The sequence below is a fragment of the Lynx canadensis genome, chromosome D2, assembly GCF_007474595.2.
Source record: "Lynx canadensis isolate LIC74 chromosome D2, mLynCan4.pri.v2, whole genome shotgun sequence".
Lineage (NCBI taxonomy): Eukaryota > Metazoa > Chordata > Mammalia > Carnivora > Felidae > Lynx > Lynx canadensis.
In genome coordinates, this window is record NC_044313.2 from 53988427 (window position 1) to 54009076 (window position 20650).

At 40.2% G+C, this 20650-nt stretch overlaps 2 protein-coding genes across 5 annotated transcripts in view; one reads left to right on the forward strand and one right to left on the reverse strand.

Annotated features, from left to right (window-relative positions):
• Positions 1–312, forward strand: part of PLA2G12B (phospholipase A2 group XIIB) — a 30494-nt gene extending 30182 nt beyond the window's left edge. For 3 of the 4 annotated variants that reach the window (XM_030334703.1, XM_030334701.1, XM_030334704.1), the window contains one exon: positions 191–312. In XM_030334703.1, the coding sequence (XP_030190563.1) occupies positions 191–312 (122 nt within the window). The remainder of the gene's footprint in view (positions 1–190) is intronic. The other variant, XM_030334702.1, reaches the window with a different exon arrangement.
• Positions 313–634: 322 nt separating this feature from the next.
• The window catches only part of OIT3 (oncoprotein induced transcript 3), a 28388-nt gene continuing 8372 nt past the window's right edge, over positions 635–20650 (reverse strand). The window contains exons 4-9 of the mRNA XM_030334700.1: positions 16195–16317; positions 13006–13128; positions 11127–11287; positions 8823–9238; positions 4309–4408; positions 635–2620 (exon numbers count right to left, since the gene is read on the reverse strand). Coding sequence (XP_030190560.1) covers positions 2447–2620; positions 4309–4408; positions 8823–9238; positions 11127–11287; positions 13006–13128; positions 16195–16317 — 1097 coding nt within the window. The 3' untranslated portion in view covers positions 635–2446. The remainder of the gene's footprint in view (positions 2621–4308; positions 4409–8822; positions 9239–11126; positions 11288–13005; positions 13129–16194; positions 16318–20650) is intronic.

Sequence of the window (20650 nt, forward strand, 5' to 3'; positions counted from 1 at the left end):
TTAAGTGTATGTTCTTTTTAATTATGTATTTGGATCACTGCTTTTATTTTCCTCTGGGTATCATGTCATGCTTGGAATTGCATTCGTTTTTAAAATTACTCAAACTACTTGGGATAGTCTTGTACATTAACCTTTTATTTCCTTCATTTTTTTCTTTCCTTTTTTTTTTTTCCTCTTCATCCTTTTCAAGTAGCCTGTGATTCTCTGGCTGATACTGTGTTCAATACCGTATGGACCTTGGGCTGCCGACCTTTCATGAATAGCCAAAGGGCAGCCTGCATCTGTGCAGAAGAGGAGAAAGAAGAGTTATGAGAAAGAGGTGATCCCTTCCTGGTTTTGAGTGATGCCACAGCTGTCAGTCTCAGAGATGGTAGTGTGGCAGATGTGTCTCATCCTTGCTTCCAAATGTTTGGATAACACAAAGCAAGAGAAAGGAAATATTGTTCTACAGCTGAAACGTGAGTCCCATCCTTTGGGAGAACTGGAAAAAAGACATGGAGTGATTTGAAGACTACTCTTTATTTTACCAATGGTCTCCCCAACGAAGAAACATTTGCCTGGCAATTCAGTTCTTAGTTTAAAGACTAAAATAAAGACTAAAATATTGGGATTCTCGGACTTGGTAATTATATTCATAAGTGAAATTTTGCAGCATCCAACCATTTGGGAGGCAAGGACTTTCCTCTGATTCATGTTTCAGTTGCCAGTAAGCATCTCACATTTAATAAAGTGTTCTTTTTAGGAAATATGAAAAGAGATGAATGAATTCCATTATCACCAATGTGCTTCCATTTCACTTAGAAGAGAACAGAACCCAACCTGGTAAGTTCCACCAATGATAACAATCATTCCCACTGGTGCTGGAGAGATAAGAACAAGTGGGAAAGGTCAGAGACTTACTTGGTGAAGACCAATGGAGGTGGAGGTCAGATGGAGTTAGGTCTCTGAGGTTCCATTTTTTTCCTTCAGTGAATTATTCCTGTTGATATTCCCAGTTACTAAGTGGTGTTAGTGTCATGGTAGGATCTGAGAAGCATTTCGTAAAAATTGCCACTGAAGATAGCTAGAAGTCCCTGAAATCTGAGGACACACAAATGGTCAGTTGCTAAACTCTGGTTCTCAATACTGACTGCAGATTACAATCACCAAAGGAGTATTAAAAAGCAGAAACCCTCTGGGGGGTGGTATCTACCTGTAGGTGTTTTATGAGTGCTCCCCACCTGATCTTGATGCACTGGGAGGGCTGAGGTCCACTAAGATCAGGGATCAGCAAATGAAACTCATGGGCCAAATCAGGTCTAACACTGCTTCTGTGGCGTTTTATTGGAACACAGCCATATTCTCATTTGTTTATGGTCACTCCTGTGCTACAACCTCAGAGTTGAACAGTTGTGACAGACTGTATAGCCAGAAAGCCTAAAATGTTTACCATTTGGCTCTTGACAAAAAAAGCTGGCCAATTCTTGATCTAGGTCATTCTGTCCTTTCACTTCCGTTTGTTAATTTTACTGGTTGCATTAAGAACTGTTGATTATAGCCATTTCAAAAAAGAAAAAGAAGAAAAACTGTTTCCTGATCTTATGTAAAGCCATAAAAATAATTGGCATATTAAGAAATTGGATTTCATTGCATATAAAATTTATCTCTGTGATTTATAGTATTTACTTCAATAAACTGTATTAAGCACCTACCTACAAAATAGAGCATGGTATAATTTACACCTTTTTTTAATTGCCGTATCAGTCTGAGGGCTTAGAATGCCAAATAACAGGACATATGGTACCAAATTTTAATTTTGTCTACAGTTCAGTCATTGAACCACTTAAATGCATGTCAATACATTTATTAATATTTATTAATTGAAAACATTTCACGTAATATAAAAATATCAAAAGAAAACACTGTGCAAGAGGAAAATCAAATAATATTTTTTAGGACACACTTATACTGATAAACTTCCGAATCTCCTATAACTACTCTGCGTTTGAGTTGAAATTTCAGGGAATGATTATTATTTACATATTTAAGGAGTTGCTGGGTATTTAGGTCATAATTTCAAGAAACCATTTAATTTGTTTTAAGTTTACACTTCAGAAGAGCATGCCCGACTTTTGATTTTAGGGGTCCTATTGCATCCTACACGAGGTGTTTTATTGTAGGAAGGAAATGTGGGGAGCAGGGTGAACTGCTTTCTTGCAGGGACAGCATAGCTTTTCGACGTTGGGAAGATGAAGCCCATGGGTTGGATCAGTCAGCAGTGAGGTGACCTTTCCTGACCCAGCAGCCGGAGTCAGAATGAGTCAGTTCCGGGAGTCTGTCTAAACCCACAGTATAAGGTTCAAAGAAGCGCCACGTTCTAGGGTGTTGATTGGTGCTCTCAGAGGGCGTAGGGAGAAGTTCCAAAGAGGTGGGTGGCCCAAAGCCAGGACTCGGGTGTTGGGTGGTCCTAGTCCTCCCAGTCGATGCTGATCGGGCCGCCTGTCAGCATCTGGCTCTGCAGACCAGCTGTATCCTCTCCCTCTACTGCCTCACGACGCATTCGCCGGTGGCAGCCCTGAGCACAGCGAGAATGCTCGTCCAGCCTTCCACAGACAAGGACCTGGCAGTGCAGAAACACTTCCTGGAAAGACCATAATTATAATTAACAAAAATAATGATAACAGCTACCACTTGCGGGGCCCTTTCTAGAAGCTAGACACTATACCAAATGTTTCATATATATTGTCTCGTTTCATCTAAACAACAACTGTTTCGGGTAGATGTTATCATCCCCATTTTACAGATGAGGAAACTGAGACTTAGGTTAGGAAACTTGCCCAGATTCACAACATTGGTCAGGTGGCAAAGACACTGAGTCATGTGGGTGATTTAGAACCCCACATCTATAACTTTTGCTTTTGTACAGGGACAGGAGAGACCTTTGAGAAGGCAACATCTAATAATGTTAACATCTTCATTCTTAGCATCAAAGTCTAGGAAAAACATTGGTGCCCACACACTTCTGTGTAAAATAACAAGTTCTTTGCCCAAGCTTCTTCCTACCAGTTACCTCCCGAAGCGTGCTGCCTGCTTGAGGAGGGAGATCAGGATTAGCCATCATGATTAGCAGGTGCTCTGGAACAGTGATGTAACTGTTCACTTAAATTCACTTAAATGCAGGGTGGAAAAAAATATTGGTCTCTTAAACTTCTTTTGGTTTATATGTCTCAACAACTCTACTAAAACAAAAACCAAAAAAGCCTCCACCTTAACATACTATCTATGGCCTCTTATAACTTCGGTGTATGTATAATTTTCAAAAACGTAGCATATTCAATATGCATGTAAACTGTTATGATAAAAGTTTTTTCATATCTCCTTTTTCTATATTTCTCATTTTAATAACTGCTTAGTATTGCATTAACTGATATATGGTAGGCCTGGTTGGGGGCTTTCTCTCATTTCCCATGTAACAATGCTCTGTAAACACATCTAACAAATCGTGTTTTTCTTTTTTTTTTGCTTGTTTGTTTTTGAGAAACTGTCAGAATTGGAGTTTTTAGAATATGATTTTATGGTTATTGCTACATATTATCAGACAACTTTCCAGAAATTATACTCATTTATACTGTCACTGTATTCTCCCTATAACTTTGCAAGCATTGTGATAAATTTTTATAAATTTAATATGCATAAAATAATGTCTTATAATTGTTTTAATTGGCATCTTAAGTACTATTTTCACTGAACACTTCGCTATTTGTCTTTTCTGTGAATTTTCTGTCCATATCCTTGGCCAATGACTACCAAGCAGACTTTTTCAACCATATCTGCCCACAATGATTTAAAATTATGATCATATAGTATTTTCTTTGAACAAGCACAGTGATTTTCTTGGGAGGGAGGCAGATAACTGTGATATTAATGAAGGTATTAGGCTTCTAGGTGGCCAATTCTACAGTATTTTTCTTTACTTTATAAAATTTTTTTAATGTTTATTTATTTTTGAGAGTCAGAAAGAGAGCACAAGCAGGGGAGGCGCAGAGAGAGAGAGGGAGACAGAGAGTCTGAAGTAGGCTCCAGGCTCCAAGCTGTCAGCACAGAGCCTGACATGGGGCTCAAACTCATGAACTGTGAGATCATGACCTGAGCCAAAATTGGACACTCAACCGACTGAGCCACCCAGGCACCCAGGCATTCCCCTACAGTATTTTTCAGAGGGGAATGCAGATCCTAACTTTGGTCTCATAGAGAAGGTCAACGAATTGGGACACCAATTCAGGTCTGGGGGTGGGGATGTAGGTTACAAGGTAAAGGTGTTCAGCTCACCTTGTGGTCTTTGCCCACAAACTTGAAGACAGGAACCTGAAAGTGCTTTGCTAAGTGGTCTCGTGATGTGTACTGCTTCACTGAGTCATCTGAAACACAGCTGAAAGCAAGACAGGAGAGCACGTAAGACTTGATTGTTTCTACAGAGGTGGAAAAACAATCCAGTCCAATGTGTTTGGTCCAAAGAGTGGCTGACTGGGTGGAGGAGGCTGGGCTGAACTCAAGCTTGTTGAGAATGAAGGAAAAATGAAATTCCCTCCCTAGAAAGGCATCTTCAGATACAACCCTGTTCATTAATCATCTCTCATTCTCTGTACCCACAAACTGGGCACAAGGACCTCTTGACATATCAATGTACTGAAGTGCCAGCAACAGCACCCACATTTATTCCAACGATATCTCTGGAAATGAAGGTATCTTTGTAAGGCTGTATTTTTATTTGTAATACATGGTAGGGATTCTGCGGTTACATACTCGTTAATTGGCTTAAAAAGGCTTTTCTTTTAACTAGACTTCATAAATATTTATTGGACACTTTACATACACTAACCCCCAAGGGGGGTTCAGAGATGAGCAAACCCCAACTTGTATTTCAAAGAGCTGCATAAAGACCTAAGTTCCAGAGAGAATAACTCGTTCTCCTGAGGAAAGTTCATTCACCTCCAAACTGTTGTAATTCCTCTTTTCCCAAATTTAACGCTAAGTTTTGGTTTTGTAGGGTTTTTGGGTTTTAATCTCAGGTCTACTGCTTGAAGTGAAACTCGTAGGGTACGTCAGGGTTAGCTGAGGAAAAGATGTGTTATTGATTCTCAATTTTGAGACCAGGGTTTAGTATTTGATGAACATTTTCTTCCTACAGGCCAGGGATTACACCTGTATCATCTTTCCCATTCTGAATTTTAAAGGAACTTTATTTTCCCTGAATGTATTTTCCCTTTTATGGATACCTAATAGTTCTTGCCTGCCAGGTCAGGAAAAAAAAGTGGGGATCAGAAGTAGAAGTCTATGAAATTGGATACTTGCTCCACATGCTTAAAGACCACTTTCTAGTTCATTGCTAAGTTTCAGTGCAGTTGAAAAATCCCATAAAATTGTTTAAAAATAAGGCATTGTGACTTATATTACCACTAGTACCATATTCCCCTGAACTGAAGAAGATCTAAATATATAATGCAGTCCCTGTTATTTCTTGTATTTATGTACTCATTTTCATTTTCCTGAGGTAAAGTTAATTTATGCCATCTTTTGAGTATGTTCTATAATAAATACCTACTGCATATCTAATCTAATGCAACATACTCTGCTGGGAACTGCAGAGGATATAAAGATGAAAAATATGGTCTGTGATGTCAAAGAGTTTACAGTCTGTATCTATGATAAAAAAGAGTAAAGCGATATTAAAATGGCACTTTTCATCTAAGTGCCTCACCATTTTCAATTTATTTTTACCTAAAAATACTATTGTTGTTGTTGTTGTTTTTTCAAGTGAGAATGAGGCAAAAAGAGTTGTTACAGGGTAATATATTACAGAAGAGAACCCAGAACAAATTCTGGCTCTTGACTTGGGGTTTGCCATGATTACACAATGCTGGTTCCTCAGCTCTAAGTTGGTGTGTTGAAAGAAAGTAACAATGGTATATAGGATAATACAAAATCATTGATTACCCAAATGTTGTCCAGTATTTTATTTTGGAATTCAATTTGTTTCTTTTTCTGGAGAATAACTTTCTAATTCTACTTTGCGTGGGCTTGTATTAAATTACTTTGCATTCTCAGAGCACAGGCCGATTGAAACTGGAGGGAGGTAAACGAGATGTGCCAAATATCAGGAGAAACCATCCCGATTTAAATTTAAGCTGAGGACAATGAATAATCAAGCAGTTTATAAATATAATCACACATTATGTTTACTTTATGGCTCTGGACTAGCTTCAGATTATTGTTATGTTAAATGCTCACGCAATAATTCATTTGACCAATATTTAATGACCCTATAGGCTAGGCATTGAGGAGGAAAGAGAAGGAAAGAATATTTCTAGTTCAGGTTAGAAGGAATCAGGGAAGGCTTCATGGAGGAAAGAAATCCTGTTGAATCTTGAAGGACCAGTAAGATTCAGGCAGCAAGAAAAGGGGAAGAAGATTTCAGGCAGAGGAAACAACAGGTGCAGTCAGAAGGGTGTAAGGAACAATGGAGTGTGGGAACTGCCTGTAGTTCCCTTTGCCAGGAGCAGAAACTGGAGAAGGCAGAGGTCAGAGGGTGAGGCACAATAAGCCAGGTTCAGAGTTGGATTTTATCTTGAGGAATTGTCTCATATACACCATTACAGTACTATCCATTATTGTGCCAGAGATGGGACTATTTGCCTGGTTACTAGATCTCTACAGCTGTGTTTTTGAGTTCTTGTCTCTGGCTTTTAAGCATTTTAATTTCTCCTGTAGCATTTTCAGGAGGGGGGCTATTTTGTACATGCTAAGGGCTGGAAAATTAAATAGCACAGCTTCTTAGAACTGTCTAAAATAAAAAGTATATAGTCCTTAACTATCTGAATAACAAATACATAAACAAACTTTGCAAGCTTTATTGAGATTGTAGATTACATCTTTTCCCAGTAAGTGGGTTATTATACATTTATTTTTGTAAAAAGTAAGTACAGGGGAAGGAGAACACTCTTGGAATGAGAGAAAAGTTCCCTATCTTGACTATAGTGATGGCTTCATGAATGTATACATCAGAACTTACCCAACTGTACACTTTCAATGTGTATGCTCACTGTATGAGAATGGTACTCCAATAATGCTGTTAGAAAAAAAAAAGGAACCAAAATCTCCTCTCCCCCTAAAAGAAAATCCATTCCTTAATCTATTAACTTTAGGATGTGAGTGAAAAAAATAAATAAAAAGTGATACTTCTAATTTTCACTTTAAAGCTTTGTGAAGATAACTTTAAGATGGCAGGAAATCCCAAGAACTACAGACTCCTATGAGACCACCCAAAACAGCTCAGAATGATAAATTTTCCATTTTCTGAACACAAGAAAAGGAGGCTACAGAAAGCTGAGGCTAGAATTACTCCTGCTGGTAAACAGTGAAATTTACTAACCAAAGGAAATCAAGAGCCATCAAAGGTTTTCAACATGGATCTGACCATATATATATATATTTTTTTTTTTTCAAAAATTTAAAGTTTGTCTTCCTTTTGACTAGATATCCAGGGACTCTTGAAGCTGAGATTTGAGAGTTGGGACTTAGGGGGCTGTTGGGAGGCTGTTTTAGCTGTCCAGGTGAAAGATAACAAGGGCTGGAATTAAGACAGTAAGAGAACAGAGAGAACAGCATGGGGGTACTGCTACTTTCTACAAAAGGCTCTTGGTTGATCCCAATGTGCTTCAAGAGTTGAAAAATCACTGTGCGAGAGATTGACAACAGCAGGTGGAGGTTGCCTGTGATGAGAGATCTGGTAGATAAAAGCTAAGTAGATATTTCAGAGTCCAGCAGGCCAATTAGCAAAGGGCATGGCCCATGTGGTGCTCTTGCTAGACCATTTCCCTTTCATTGAGCTGCAGTCCCTGCCCCTACCTGAGATATGTCCCACCTGACACTGAGAACAAGGAAGAAACTGATAAGATTCTGCCAGGAGTTTGGGGTATGAATGTAATTTTCCTGGGAATGTAAGCAATGGATGGGATAACCGCCAGACTTCCAATGATCCCATGAGACACACATAGTTCTCAATCCAAGGATTCTTAGGAGATAAAGGAAATCTCCTTTGTATAAAACAAGCACAGAAAAACCAAATTTCACTTGATCTTTCTTCTCCTGAAACCTTCCAAGTATTTCTTTTCTCTCCTTCGCTACCCAAGCTGCTGCTGCTGCTGCTGCTTCTTCTTCTTTTTTAAGTTTATTTATTTATTTTGAGAGAGAGAGAGAGAGAGAGAGAGAGCGAGCACGCACACACAAGCAGACTCTGTGCTGTCAACACAGAGCTCGATGCAGGGCTTGAACTCACAAATCATGAGATCATGACCTGAGCCAAAACCAAGAGTCGCCCCTCTCTACCAAGCTTCTTAAAAGAGAAGTCTACAAGGGGTGCCTGTAGTCTACAGGAATGATTCTTGCTCCTTTATCTCTAGTCCTGACCTTGTTCCAAGGTCTGATATACATTTCCAACTGCCCACTGAACTTCTCTTCCCATATATCCTACAGGCATTTACAATTCAATAGCATTATTTGGAATTATCATATTCAATATTTCACCTCAAACCTGCTTTTCTACTTATAGCCTTCCGTCTTGGTTAATGGCATCTAGTCAGTCACCTGAGCTAGACCCCTTGGAGTCATTTTTGACTCGCTGGTCCCTCACCAGTTTTTACCTCCAATATGTCAATGAGTGGCTTCTGAACCAATTAAGAACTCATAAGAGTGCCATGTTGTTTTAGGAAATAACCGAGTAGGCTTGTGCACTTAGAAGGTGGATGTGAACTGGGGGTAGTAAATCGTGTAAGCAGCATAATTACCCATCCTGGATGAGGTAGTACTTCAGGATCTCATCGATCTTGGAGGTGGGGGTGGCAAAGCAGCTCTCCACTAGGCTTTCTAAGCCATTCACGTGCACGACAGGCTCAATGCCAAAGTAGAGGGAGTCTCGAAGCTTGAGGGTGGGCAAAGCTTCCCGGTAAGGCTCTTCAAACTCATTGTCCTTGAAGATCTCCAGAGTGAATGGGAAGATTCCATGACTGCGGCCCATGATTTCCAGTGGGGTATTTCGAAGGTTAGGAACGTAGCCTTCCGAAATGGTGTACAGGCGTGGAAACTCGCAGGTCACTGGGATCAGCAGTTTGCTGGTTCGGATGATGATGTCCCCGCTGCTCCCTGGGGTCTGCTTGGGTAGACCTGTCACAAGGTTGCTTGCCACGATCTTGTCATTTACCACCTGAGCCAGGCCAGGGCCAGGAGAAGAAAAGATTTTATGTTTATTTCTAAGGAGTTCCCCATCCCCACCTCCCAAACCCTGCCCCACTCCTGACTATAACATTCTCTCAACTTCTATTTACATCAAAACACATAAAAGATTTGGTTGCTGAAGACTGGAACTGTTTTTTTTTTTTTAATCACTTCTTTTTAGCAAGATGTTCTGACTGTTAAGAATTTTATATACTACTTCATGGTCAACCCACGCATTCCTTTGGAGTATTACTCATAAAACCTGAACTATGCAGAATCAGCAAATTCAAAGCTCTGGTATTTTAGGAAGGAATGGCTTCTATTTTTTTTTTTTTCTGGACTCCTAGACCTGCTGATCAGGCTGCGGCCTGACCTTGTGCTGAACTCATCCACAGGCAGAACTTCAGCTATCACATTTATGCAGATGACTTTCAGTTCTTTGTCTCCAGCCTTGTCTGTTCTCCCGGGTGCCAGCAAATCCAACACACCACGGGGGCCTTTCTACTTAATCATCTACAGATACAATAAACACAATTTGCCTAAAGTGGGACCACCTTCTCCTGAGATACCACCCCCATGTCTCAATCTAAGTTCAATTAGCTCTCTGATTTCTCTTAGTCGAATTCAGCAAATAAATATTTATTTAATCAGATGGTCATGAGAATCTCTGCCCTGATCTCCTGGATCCAGGTCCCCTTTTCTCTATCCATTTCTCATGCTTCTGATCTCATCACAACAGTGCCTGCAACCCCCTCTATGGTATAGAGCCCAAACGTCTCACCCTCGCACACAAGGCAGATCTTTGGAAGCAGTCTCGCACCCCCACCTCCACCCTACCCCGTCTACTTTTCTAGTTTCCTTTTCCAATATGAATTCCTTGCCAGTCAGTCTGAACTGCCCATTCACTCAGCATAAGCCTTAAATATTCCCATATCTGAGACTTGCTCACTTGTTTTTCATCTGAAATGCCCTCTCCTCTCTGTATAAGCCACACACATGCTTCTACTCCAGTTCAAGTCCCATTTGTCTTGACATCCCCAATGTTTGTCCCTTTCTAGACTGCTATAGCACCTGTCATCTGTATCACTGTTTCTTTCTTTCTTTTTTAATTTATTTTTGAGAGAGAAAGAGAGGGAGAGAGCATGCATGAGTGGGGGAGGGGCAGAGAGAGAGGGAGAGTGAGAATCCCAAACAGGCTCTTCACTGTCAGCCAGAGCCCAACGTGGGGCTCCATCCCAGAAACCATGACATCATGATCCGAGCCGAAATCCAGAGTTGGACACTTAACCGACTGAGCCTCCCGGGCGCCCCTCACTGTTTCTTATTTATATTGTGTGTGTGTGTGTGTGTGTGTGTGTGTATGTGTGTGTGATCTCAATACTACTGTGTATGTTCTCAAAAGTTAGGAATCTTATTTCATATATCCCTGAGACTCCAATGCAGATTCTTGGACAAAAATACAAACTTTGAACCTGTGTCTAATTTACTACTCGAACTCATTTGTTACTTCATAAGTGAACTTTCATCTGTGTCATTTGCTTTCTTCAAGTAAAATAATTGGTCAGAGGAGATGCGACCAGTCTCCCAGTGCTGGTGCTGAGGCACTTGGGAAAATGTCTGTACACATTGGAGAGACAGGACCATTTAAGAACAGAAAGAGAAGAACTCTTCTTACCTCTCTGTGCTCACAGTGCCAGGACCACGGCAGATGCTCAATAATATATGTGTTAAATGAACGGCATATGATTCTTTGAGCTCCATTATTTAATGTGGAACTATTTCATCTATAACACAAGCCACGCTGCATACCTCTGTCAACTACCTCCCAAATAACTGGCTTTTGGTTATTCCCCAAGCGTCCTCCAGGAAGAACCTACATTGACCACTGTGCCACACGTCTTGAGGGAGAAGAGGATGTTGACGTGGGTGCCGTTGGACACTCCTCGGCAGGAGGTGTTGGTCAGGAAGAGCTCCAGACCGCCAACCAGGTCCCTGGGGATGCTCACTTCAATGGTACTTGACCTGCACAATACGGGGACTGCGGCAGAAAGGGGGGTACTGTTAGAACTGGGAAATTTGAATTGGGAGAAGGGTAAGGACGGTGTCTAGGGGAAATAATTTTAACCTCACACAATTTGAGCTTTTTGTTTTATCCTTAAGAAAATCTATGAGGCTCAAAACAAGTTGGTGAATAAAACCAGGACTCCTAACTCCCAGGGTTGTGGTCTAATAATGATCCTCAAATAATTGTTCCCCAAATGAGGAAATATTGTGTTTGAGTTTCAATTCAACATTTATTTCAAAGTGTGGATAGCATAGTTCCACGAACTGAAACACCTAAAGGATTAACTTTTAGCACAAACACAATTTATTGGCAATACAGAAAAAGTACTGCTTTGATGTAGGCTTAAATTACATAACAGTACTGCTCTGACTTTACAATTAATTATGTCTCATAAAACAGAGGTAATAAAAACAACGTTAGTGCACTTGGGAAAGAGTTCCAAATTGTCCTTGCATTGTTCAGTAAACCATAAATGCTGACTATAAATTCCACTTTAACTTAATATGAAAAAGATTGCTTTTCTTTGGTGTTCCTGTGTTCAGTTTTCCAGACTCTACAAATACCCGAAAAGGAATACTTATGGGTACTGTCAGAAAATATGTGAGGACAACATCAATATGGGAGGATATATCATAACAATAACACAGTATAAGGAAATCAGAGATAGGTGCTCATTAAATATATGCTATGTGAATGAGTTAATATTCTGGACATAAATAACTAGATTTCCAGAAAATAGTTCTCAGAGAATTGTTGATGTTCACATTGTAATTGTAGGGAGACGAATCAGCTCCCTAGGGCTCTCAACTTAGTTTCACCACCCAATTATCTGTTAGAAAAGAGAGGAACTGCATCAGTGTCTTAGACTTCAAAATTAACTATTAGTTATACTGCTAATAATAGAAATTAGAGAAAAAAATCAAAAGTAAAAAGCAAAGGAAACTGATGGACCATCAATCCCATTTCTGGGTATTTATCCAAAAGAACTGAAAACAGGATCTCAAAGAGATATTTGCACACTCATGTTCATAGCAGCATTATTTGCAATATCTAAAATGTCGAAGTAACTCAAGTGCCCATCAATGGATGAGCCCCTAAACAAAATGTAGTATATAAATACGGCAGAATATTATTCAGCTTTATGAAGAAAGGAAATCCTGTCATATGCCACATGGATGAACTTTGTGCTAAATGAAATACTAAGTGAAATAAGTCAATCACAAAAGATACATAGTCACATGAGGTGTCTAAAGTAGTCAAACTTCATAGAAATAGAAAATATAACAGTGGTTGCCAGGGCAGGGGGTGGGGAGGGAGGAATGGGGGGAATTATTGTTTAATGGGTATTGAGTTTTAGTTTTGCAAGATAAAAACATTCTGGAAATCTGTTGCACAGCAATGTGAATATACTTACCACTACCTAACTATACATTTGAAATTGGTTTAGATGGTCAATTTTCTGTTGTATGTTTTTTTTTGTACCAGAATTTTTTAAAAAGCAAAAGAAAATGAACTTTTTGGTAATGCTGTCTTAGAGAGCTTCTCTTTTGAATGATCCCAGAGTAAAGATGCAGAGATATACACTGTCGAAAGAGCTGATGCTCTACAAGATGGGAATATTAACACACTTGAGTGAAGAAGGCAGGGAGATTCACGGGGGAGAGCAGAGGTTGAGCGCATCCGTGTACTACCTTGGCATGTGTGGTTATCCTCAGACAGCACCAAGCCCCGGGGACATTCACACTGATAGCCCTTCTCAGACACCAGGCAAAGATGGCTGCAGCCACCATTGTTATTGTGGCATCCTTCAATGTCTGCAATAAAACCAAAAGAAAAGGGAGTGATCTTGCAGGCCTCTTTCCCAAGAATTCTGTTCTTGGGCTGGCACTTGGCATCAGGGAATATATTTGACTCATTGCAGTATCACTGGGGTCTAACCCAGTCACTGAGTCATGTAGGGAAGTCCACACAAAAAATGTTCATTAAATGTTATAGCTAGAAAGAGCAATCTTAGAACATCTAAAGCTCTAACCTCTTAAGCTGGTCATTTTGTAGAATGACCTTCAATCTGGATTTGTCTGTTTTTCTCATGGTTATACGACAGTTTTGGAGAGGAAGACCCAAAAGTCATTTCTTAGTTGCTGTAATCCACTCATTTTGAAATTTTATAGCATATGACTGATATAAAAGGGACTGACAGAATATAAATTCAACTAGACTAGAGAGACGTATCCATTATTGCCAGTTGGTTGGATTGCCAGACCCTCTCCTCAAATCTCTAGGAACAATAGCACTGGGATACGTGCCTTGGGCTGATAGCACACTTATAAAAATAAGGCCCAGGGGTGCCTGGGTGGCTCAGTTGGTTAAGCGTCTGATTTCACCTCACGGTTTGTGGTCATGATCTCACGGTTTGTGAGTTCGAGCCCCGCGTCGGGCTCTGTGCTGACAGCTCGGAGCCTGGAGCCTGTTTCAGATTCTGTGTCTCCCTCTCTCTCTGCCCCTCCCCTGCTCATGCTCTGTCTCTCTCTGCCTCAAAAATAAATAAAACATGTAAAAAAAAAAAAAAAAAGCTTTGCATTTTCTTTCTCTTTCTCCTTCTCCTTCTCCTCCTCTATTTCCTTCTTCCTTTTCCTCCTCCTCCTTCCTCTTCCTTCTCTTCCTCTCCCTCTTCTTCTTTGTTAGTAGGCTTCATGCCCAGCATGGAGCCCAACATGGGCTTTAACTCACAACCCTGAGATCAAGACCTGAGCTGAGATCCAGAGTCAGACACTTCACCAACTGAGCCACCCAGGTGCCCCGAAAGTTTTGCATTTTCAAAAAGCATACTCAACCAAATGAACAAGAAAAAAATATTCAATTGAAAACTGAAGAAACTACCACACGATTTCATAGTTGGGAAAATTAATGACCTTTGTGGGCTCTAGACATTGTGAGGGGTCATCAAATTCTGGCATAAGTTTTACTGGCACACAGTCACGCTCATTCATTTACCAATTGTCTGAGTGCTTTCTCACTACAGGGCAGACTTGAGTAGTTTCAACAGATTCCATACGATCCCCAGAGCCTAAAATACCTACTATTTGGTCTACACAGAAGTTTGCTGCCCCTGTTCTAGGGGTAAGATAAGTAAAGGGAATGCTTTCAAAGCATCTCAGATGCTCAAAGAAAGATAGAAACCGATTTCCAGTTATAGTTATAATTCTCAGTTCAATAACAGTTTAAAAAAATTAGTTCCTTGGAACATTAGTAAATTAACCTGGGATCAACTGATTTTTGTAAAACAAAGAATACAAATTTGCAGCGAATTAATCCTTGCAAAACTTAGGAAGTATTAGGTTATTACCTGTTTACAAATCTGGATACTTAATTTTTTTTTTTTTTCAACGTTTATTTTATTTTTGGGACAGAGAGAGACAGAGCATGAACGGGGGAGGGGCAGAGAGAGAGGGAGACACAGAATCGGAAACAGGCTCCAGGCTCTGAGCCATCAGCCCAGAGCCCGACGCGGGGCTCGAACCCACGGACCGCGAGATCGTGACCTGGCTGAAGTCGGACGCTTAACCGACTGCGCCACCCAGGCGCCCCGATCCCTCGGTTATTAATGCAAACTTTGTTGCATGGAACAAAATGTAGGAACTAGGCATAATTTTTCCTTTCGGGATAATATTTTATTATGTTGAATATTACCAGAATAAAGTGAACTCTTATAAGCAGTGTTGTACCACAAATTCGATTTAGCCTCACAGACAAAGCATAGGTCCTCTGTAAATAATAATTAAGCCATTTATCTCTTCATATAATCTGCAAAGAGGGTTTTTCTTTTTTTTCTTTTGGTCCCTCAACTCCCAATGGTATGAGATTCAGACTCAGTAAAGTGGAAGGCATGACATTTTGTGATAATTTACAAGGGCAAAGGTGTCTTAGAGAAAGAACATTACCTAAGTTTCATATCATTGTCAGAGTACACAACTGCCATTTCAACTATTTGACATAAATTACAAATTCTTTTTTATTACTTAATCATATAAAATGTACACAGCATTTCTGCTATTAACAATAGAAAATTTTAGTTATCTTCCCCACAGTGTATTAATCTCCAGTAAATGCAAAGCATAGAGGGGGGAAAAAAAATGCCTGCATGTGAACCAGGTTCCCAAACTTCAAGATGGTAAGACTCACCTAATAGAACTTGGTAAAAAACACAAACCCTAAGGCCCATCTCGCCCCCCTGAACCAAGGTTCCAGGAGAGAGGACTGGCAAGGGCCAGGTTTGAAAGCACCCGGGTGATTCTCCTCAGCAGGAATGTTTGAGAAACCCTGCTATAACCATCTCTATTATCTTCCTACTCCAACTATGCTCCTCTGCAGCAGAGGCGTCACCTAGAAGTTATTTAGAAATGTATTATCTTTGCCTGACTCCAGATCTACTGAATCACCATCTGCATTTTAACAAGATCCCAGGTGATTTAGGGGCACATTAAAGTTTGAGAAATGCATAATACCCTATTTTTTCCCCCAAATTAAATGTGGCCCTTGGGGCACCTGGCTGGCTCAGTTGGTAGAGCCTGTGCCTCTTGACCTTGGGGTTGTAAGTTACAGCCACACGCTGAGGGTAGAATTTACTTAAAAAGAAAAAAAAAAAGTGGCCCTCTGCCTCTTGCAAAATACAACTGCCTTTATCTTGAAGATGAAATCAAAACCGAATTCTGCCTGCAACATGACAGTCCCCAGTGACGGTGAACCCCTTTTGTCATTTCTTTACATAGCCCAACCTTGACTCTCTCCTTATGCTGGACAATTTCACGAACATCAATCAAAGAGTAAGCCAATGGTTTAGTCTGGGATCTTGATCTGAATCCCTTCTTACCCATTCTCACCTTCACACGTCTTGCCATCACTTCTTAGCACACGACCAACCCCACAGTCACAGCGATATGAATTTTTCAGATTTACACAGATCTCACTGCAGCCACCATTGTTTTGCTCACATTCATTTTCATCTGTAGAAGAGAAACCACCCTGTTTACACACTGTTGAGCAGCTCAATCTTTTCCCAAGCCCCTTAGCAGAGTCTTCTCATCTTTTCAGAGCCTGTCGATACACCAATCCTTTGCTGTAATCCTCATAATCACTTCCATTAACCTGATCTCCTAAACCAGGTTATTTACCCATCTGCCCTCTGCTAGAACAGAAGGCACTTAGTTGTTGGCCAATTAATTCCCTTCTAAGAGCAAAACTGGGGAAATGAAGTTTCTTTTGTTACCTGGCCTCACCTATTTGTTTGTATTGGTGAATCTCACTTTTTCCAGTGAGTTCCTGAAGTTTAACTAAATAAATACAGACTTACAAATCAAACTGTGTTTTAAATACATCAAAGGAACTTGCAGTGCAGAAACGAATAGCTGATAAAAATTATGTGTGAGGCCATCTTCTGTTATAATATGAACAACTGCCCTTGAAGTCTATTTTAAATATTGGAATATTCCTATTCGGTACTTAAGCAATGACTGTTAACCTTTTTAAGAATCTGATAAAGGATAAGTACTCTTGCTATAAAAAAAAAATGCACAGCTGCTTGCTATAAAAAAATGCAAATGTCACTTCCCGTACTTCTACAAAGAAAGAGAAGCTTGGGAGATACATGTATCATGGCTTGGAGTTGGGGATAGGGGTTTGGGATTTGAACACCCACAGGGTGACAGATGGCATGGCCTTGGGCTCAGGAGAGGAGGTGAACTGCAAATGAAACCCTGCTTAAATCCAGGACCCCAGAAAAGATATCCCCACAATGAAAGGGGGAGTAGAAGAACTTTGCCCTGAGGCCCACGGACACAGTAAGCAAGCTCTCTCTGAGGCCTTGGGGAGAGAAAAATCCTCCATAAACAACGCAAACCCCAAGTCAGGCTTTGCTATGGTTGAAGTATGAACTTATCATTCCCATGGAAAATGGGGATCTTGGAGCTGAGAAACTGGTATAAAATTTGGCCTGGACTGGCGAAACTTCTGTTGTGCATGACAGAAGCATTTGAAAAACTGCTCTGTAGACAAACTTCCACAAACCAGGCAGTCAGAGGGGAGTTCCACAGAAACACAATTTCAACAGGTGGTGGTTTGCCACAAAACACTACACATGAGGAAATGATCCATGATGAGAATGGCTTGGCAAGATAACAAATGGAAGGCTCTGAACTGGAGATAACAGAATAATCCAGAAAAATCTGTAATGCAATGATCTAAAAAATTACTAAACAGATAAAAGAAAGGATAGTAACCAAGATAAAAGAAGTATGCAAAAAGACAAAGTAGAATTGAAACCAAGCAAATGCACAGAACTTGTAGAAATGAAAAATGTAGTGCATAAGATTAGACTCTTCACTGGGGCCACTACTGCCTGGCAAGTGGATGGTTACAAGTGCCAGCTGCTTTCCTGGATGTGGCCATACTCTGTCCCAAGACTGGACAGTTTACCTCGAGACTGATTTTTTTCTTTTTCTTTTTTCTTTTTTATGCGAGACAGTAATACACTTCTGATTTAAACCATTGGTATTTGGGAGTTAACTGTCACTTACGGCCTTAGATGCTCTCTGCCCCAGCAATTCTACTTTTATGAGTATACTCTAGAGAAAATCTCACACATGGAGTAAGGTATCATTTTTATGTTAATTTTAAGAACAAAAACAATGGGAGCGCTTGGGTGGCTCAGTCAGTTAAGCGGCCAACTCCGGCTCAGGCCATGATCTCGTGGTCCGTGAGTTCTAGCCCCGTGTCGGGCTCTGTGCTGACAGCTCAGAGCCTGGAGCCTGCTTCAGATTCTGTGTCTCCCTCTCTCTGACCCTCCCCTGTTCATGCTCTGTGTCTCCCTGTCTTAAAAATAAACGTTAAAAAAATTTTTTTTTAATTAAAAAAAATTAAAAAAAAAAGAACAAAAACAATGCTATATATTGTTATGGGTACATACATAAATAATAAAAGAATAAAAACAGGGACCAGAAGAACACACACTAGTTTCAAAACAGTGATTACTCCCAGAGGGTGAAAAAGGGAAATGAAAAAGGAGATGGAGTGAGATGACTTCATTTGTATCTGTAAAATTTCATTAAAAAGAAAAAGGGGGCAGCTGGGTGGCTCAGTGGGTTAAGCATCTGACTCTTGATTTTGGCTCTGGTCATGATTTCACAGTTTGAAGGTTTCAGCCGGGCATGGGGATCTGCACTGACAGCACGGAGCCTGCTTGGGATTCTCTCTCTCTCTCTCTCTCTCTCTCTCTCTCTCTCTCCCTCTCTCTCTCTCTCTCTTTCTGTCCTTACTCTGCTCTTGTGCACACTCTCTCTCTCTCAAAATGAATACATATCAAAAAAAAAAGATTTACTTTTTTAAAAATTCTTATTTATTTTTGAGACAGAGAGACAGAGAGACAGAGAGACAGAGCATGAGCTGGGTAGGGGCAGAGAGAGAGAGAGACAGAATCTGAAGCAGCTCCAGACTCCAAGCTGCCAGCACAGGGCCTGATGCGGGGCTTGAATTCACAAGCTGAGAGATCATGACCTGAGCTGAAGTTGGATGCTTAGCTGACTGAGCCACCCAGGTGCCCCACAAAAGATTTACTTAAAAAAAAAAAGAAAAATGGAAGAAAAAATGAACTATAGTTAAATCTGGGTACATGAATTATATTATTTTATCATTCTGGCCAATAATCCTGTTGTATTATTTTCTTTTACACTTTTCTTGGACTAAAAAATTAACATAATTTAAAATAATAATTAAAATTATATTATATATATTTTTTAAAATAAAGGAAAACTTACATTAACACAAAACTTTGCCTTTAATTTCAGGGAATTCATGACAGACTTCAAATAGGAACTGAGGTGATTTCCCTACGCACTGCTAGGCAAAGATGTCCAACATAAATTGCTAACCAAGAGATGTGTACAATATGCAGCCTTTGGTGTAAAAAAAGGGCAGTAAATAAACATACATATTTACATTTTTTATATCTGCCTGAAGAAATCTTGGGAGCATACATCAGAAAATATTACAAGAGTTTACCTGAGATGGGGTTGGAGAAGGGACAAATGGGACAAATGGAGGACAGAGAGCTAGACATTTCATTGCATACCATTCAAGCTGTTCAATTTGGGACCCATCTAATTATCTTATCTATTCAAATGTTATATTAAAACAAAAGCTGAGGGGCGCCTGGGTGGCTCAGTCAGCTGGTGCTGACAGCTCAGAGCTGGGGGCCTGCTTCAGATTCTGTGTCTCCCTCTCTCTCTGCCTCTCCCCCGTTTGCACTCTCTCTCTCAAAAATAAACACTAAAAAAAAAAAAAAAAAAAAAAAAAAAAAAAAAAGCTGAGTAATGAAACAAAGCCTGTCTTAAAATGAAGCCAAATATTTCCCAAGCACATCGTGTGTGTGTGTGTGTGTGTGTGTGTGTGTGTGTGTGTGTGTGAGACGGAGAGGGGGTTAGGGAAGGAAGTTAGGGAAGATTACGGGAACAATCATCTCCTATATCCCAAACCTTTTAGCATTAAATCACACGAAGTCCATCATGCAAGATCCCTAAGAGCTGGCACAGGAGGGCATAAACATACTCCATGGGGTTGTCAGTGGGGTTCATTAAGGAGGCTGAAGAACATAAACTTTTCTACAATAAGAATCTTTTTATATTCCTTTCAACTTAATCCCCGTTCCATTTGACCTGTTACTGTTCTTGAAAAGGCAGATGTGGGCCAGGGTTCCCTTTCTCTCTGGGTGTGTTTTAAGTGTTTATTTATTTTTGAGGGAGAGAGACAGAGAGAGAGAAAGAGATCATGAGCAGGGGAGGGGCAGAGAGAGAGGGAGACAGAGAGAATCCTATGCAGGCTCCACACTCTCATTGAAAAGCCAGACGCAGGGCTCGAACCCATGAACCATGAGATCAGGGCCTGAGCTGAAATCAAGAGTCGGTGATTTAACCAACTGAGCCACCCAGTTGTCCTTGGATGTGTTTTAAACCTATTTGAGTCTGAATACCTTAATGGGAAACTAATGTTATGAGTCATAACATTAATGGGAAAAGATATGATCTTCAGTCTTGGGTTTTTTAACTCTATTTTGTTCCAGTTACAGACAAAAACTGAGTGTAAGTAGACAACTCTAGATTTCCTAGAAAATTATCTGACTCCCATTTCTTGCTACTCAGAGAAACCAAAATTATGTTAGTGAAGCTGTAGGAGTATGTTCTTAGATAATCCTAGAGCAAAGCCATCTGACAGAAATACAAAGCAAGCCACATAAGTAATTTAACACTTTCTAGCAGTCACATTAAAAAAATTCTAAGACCACATTTC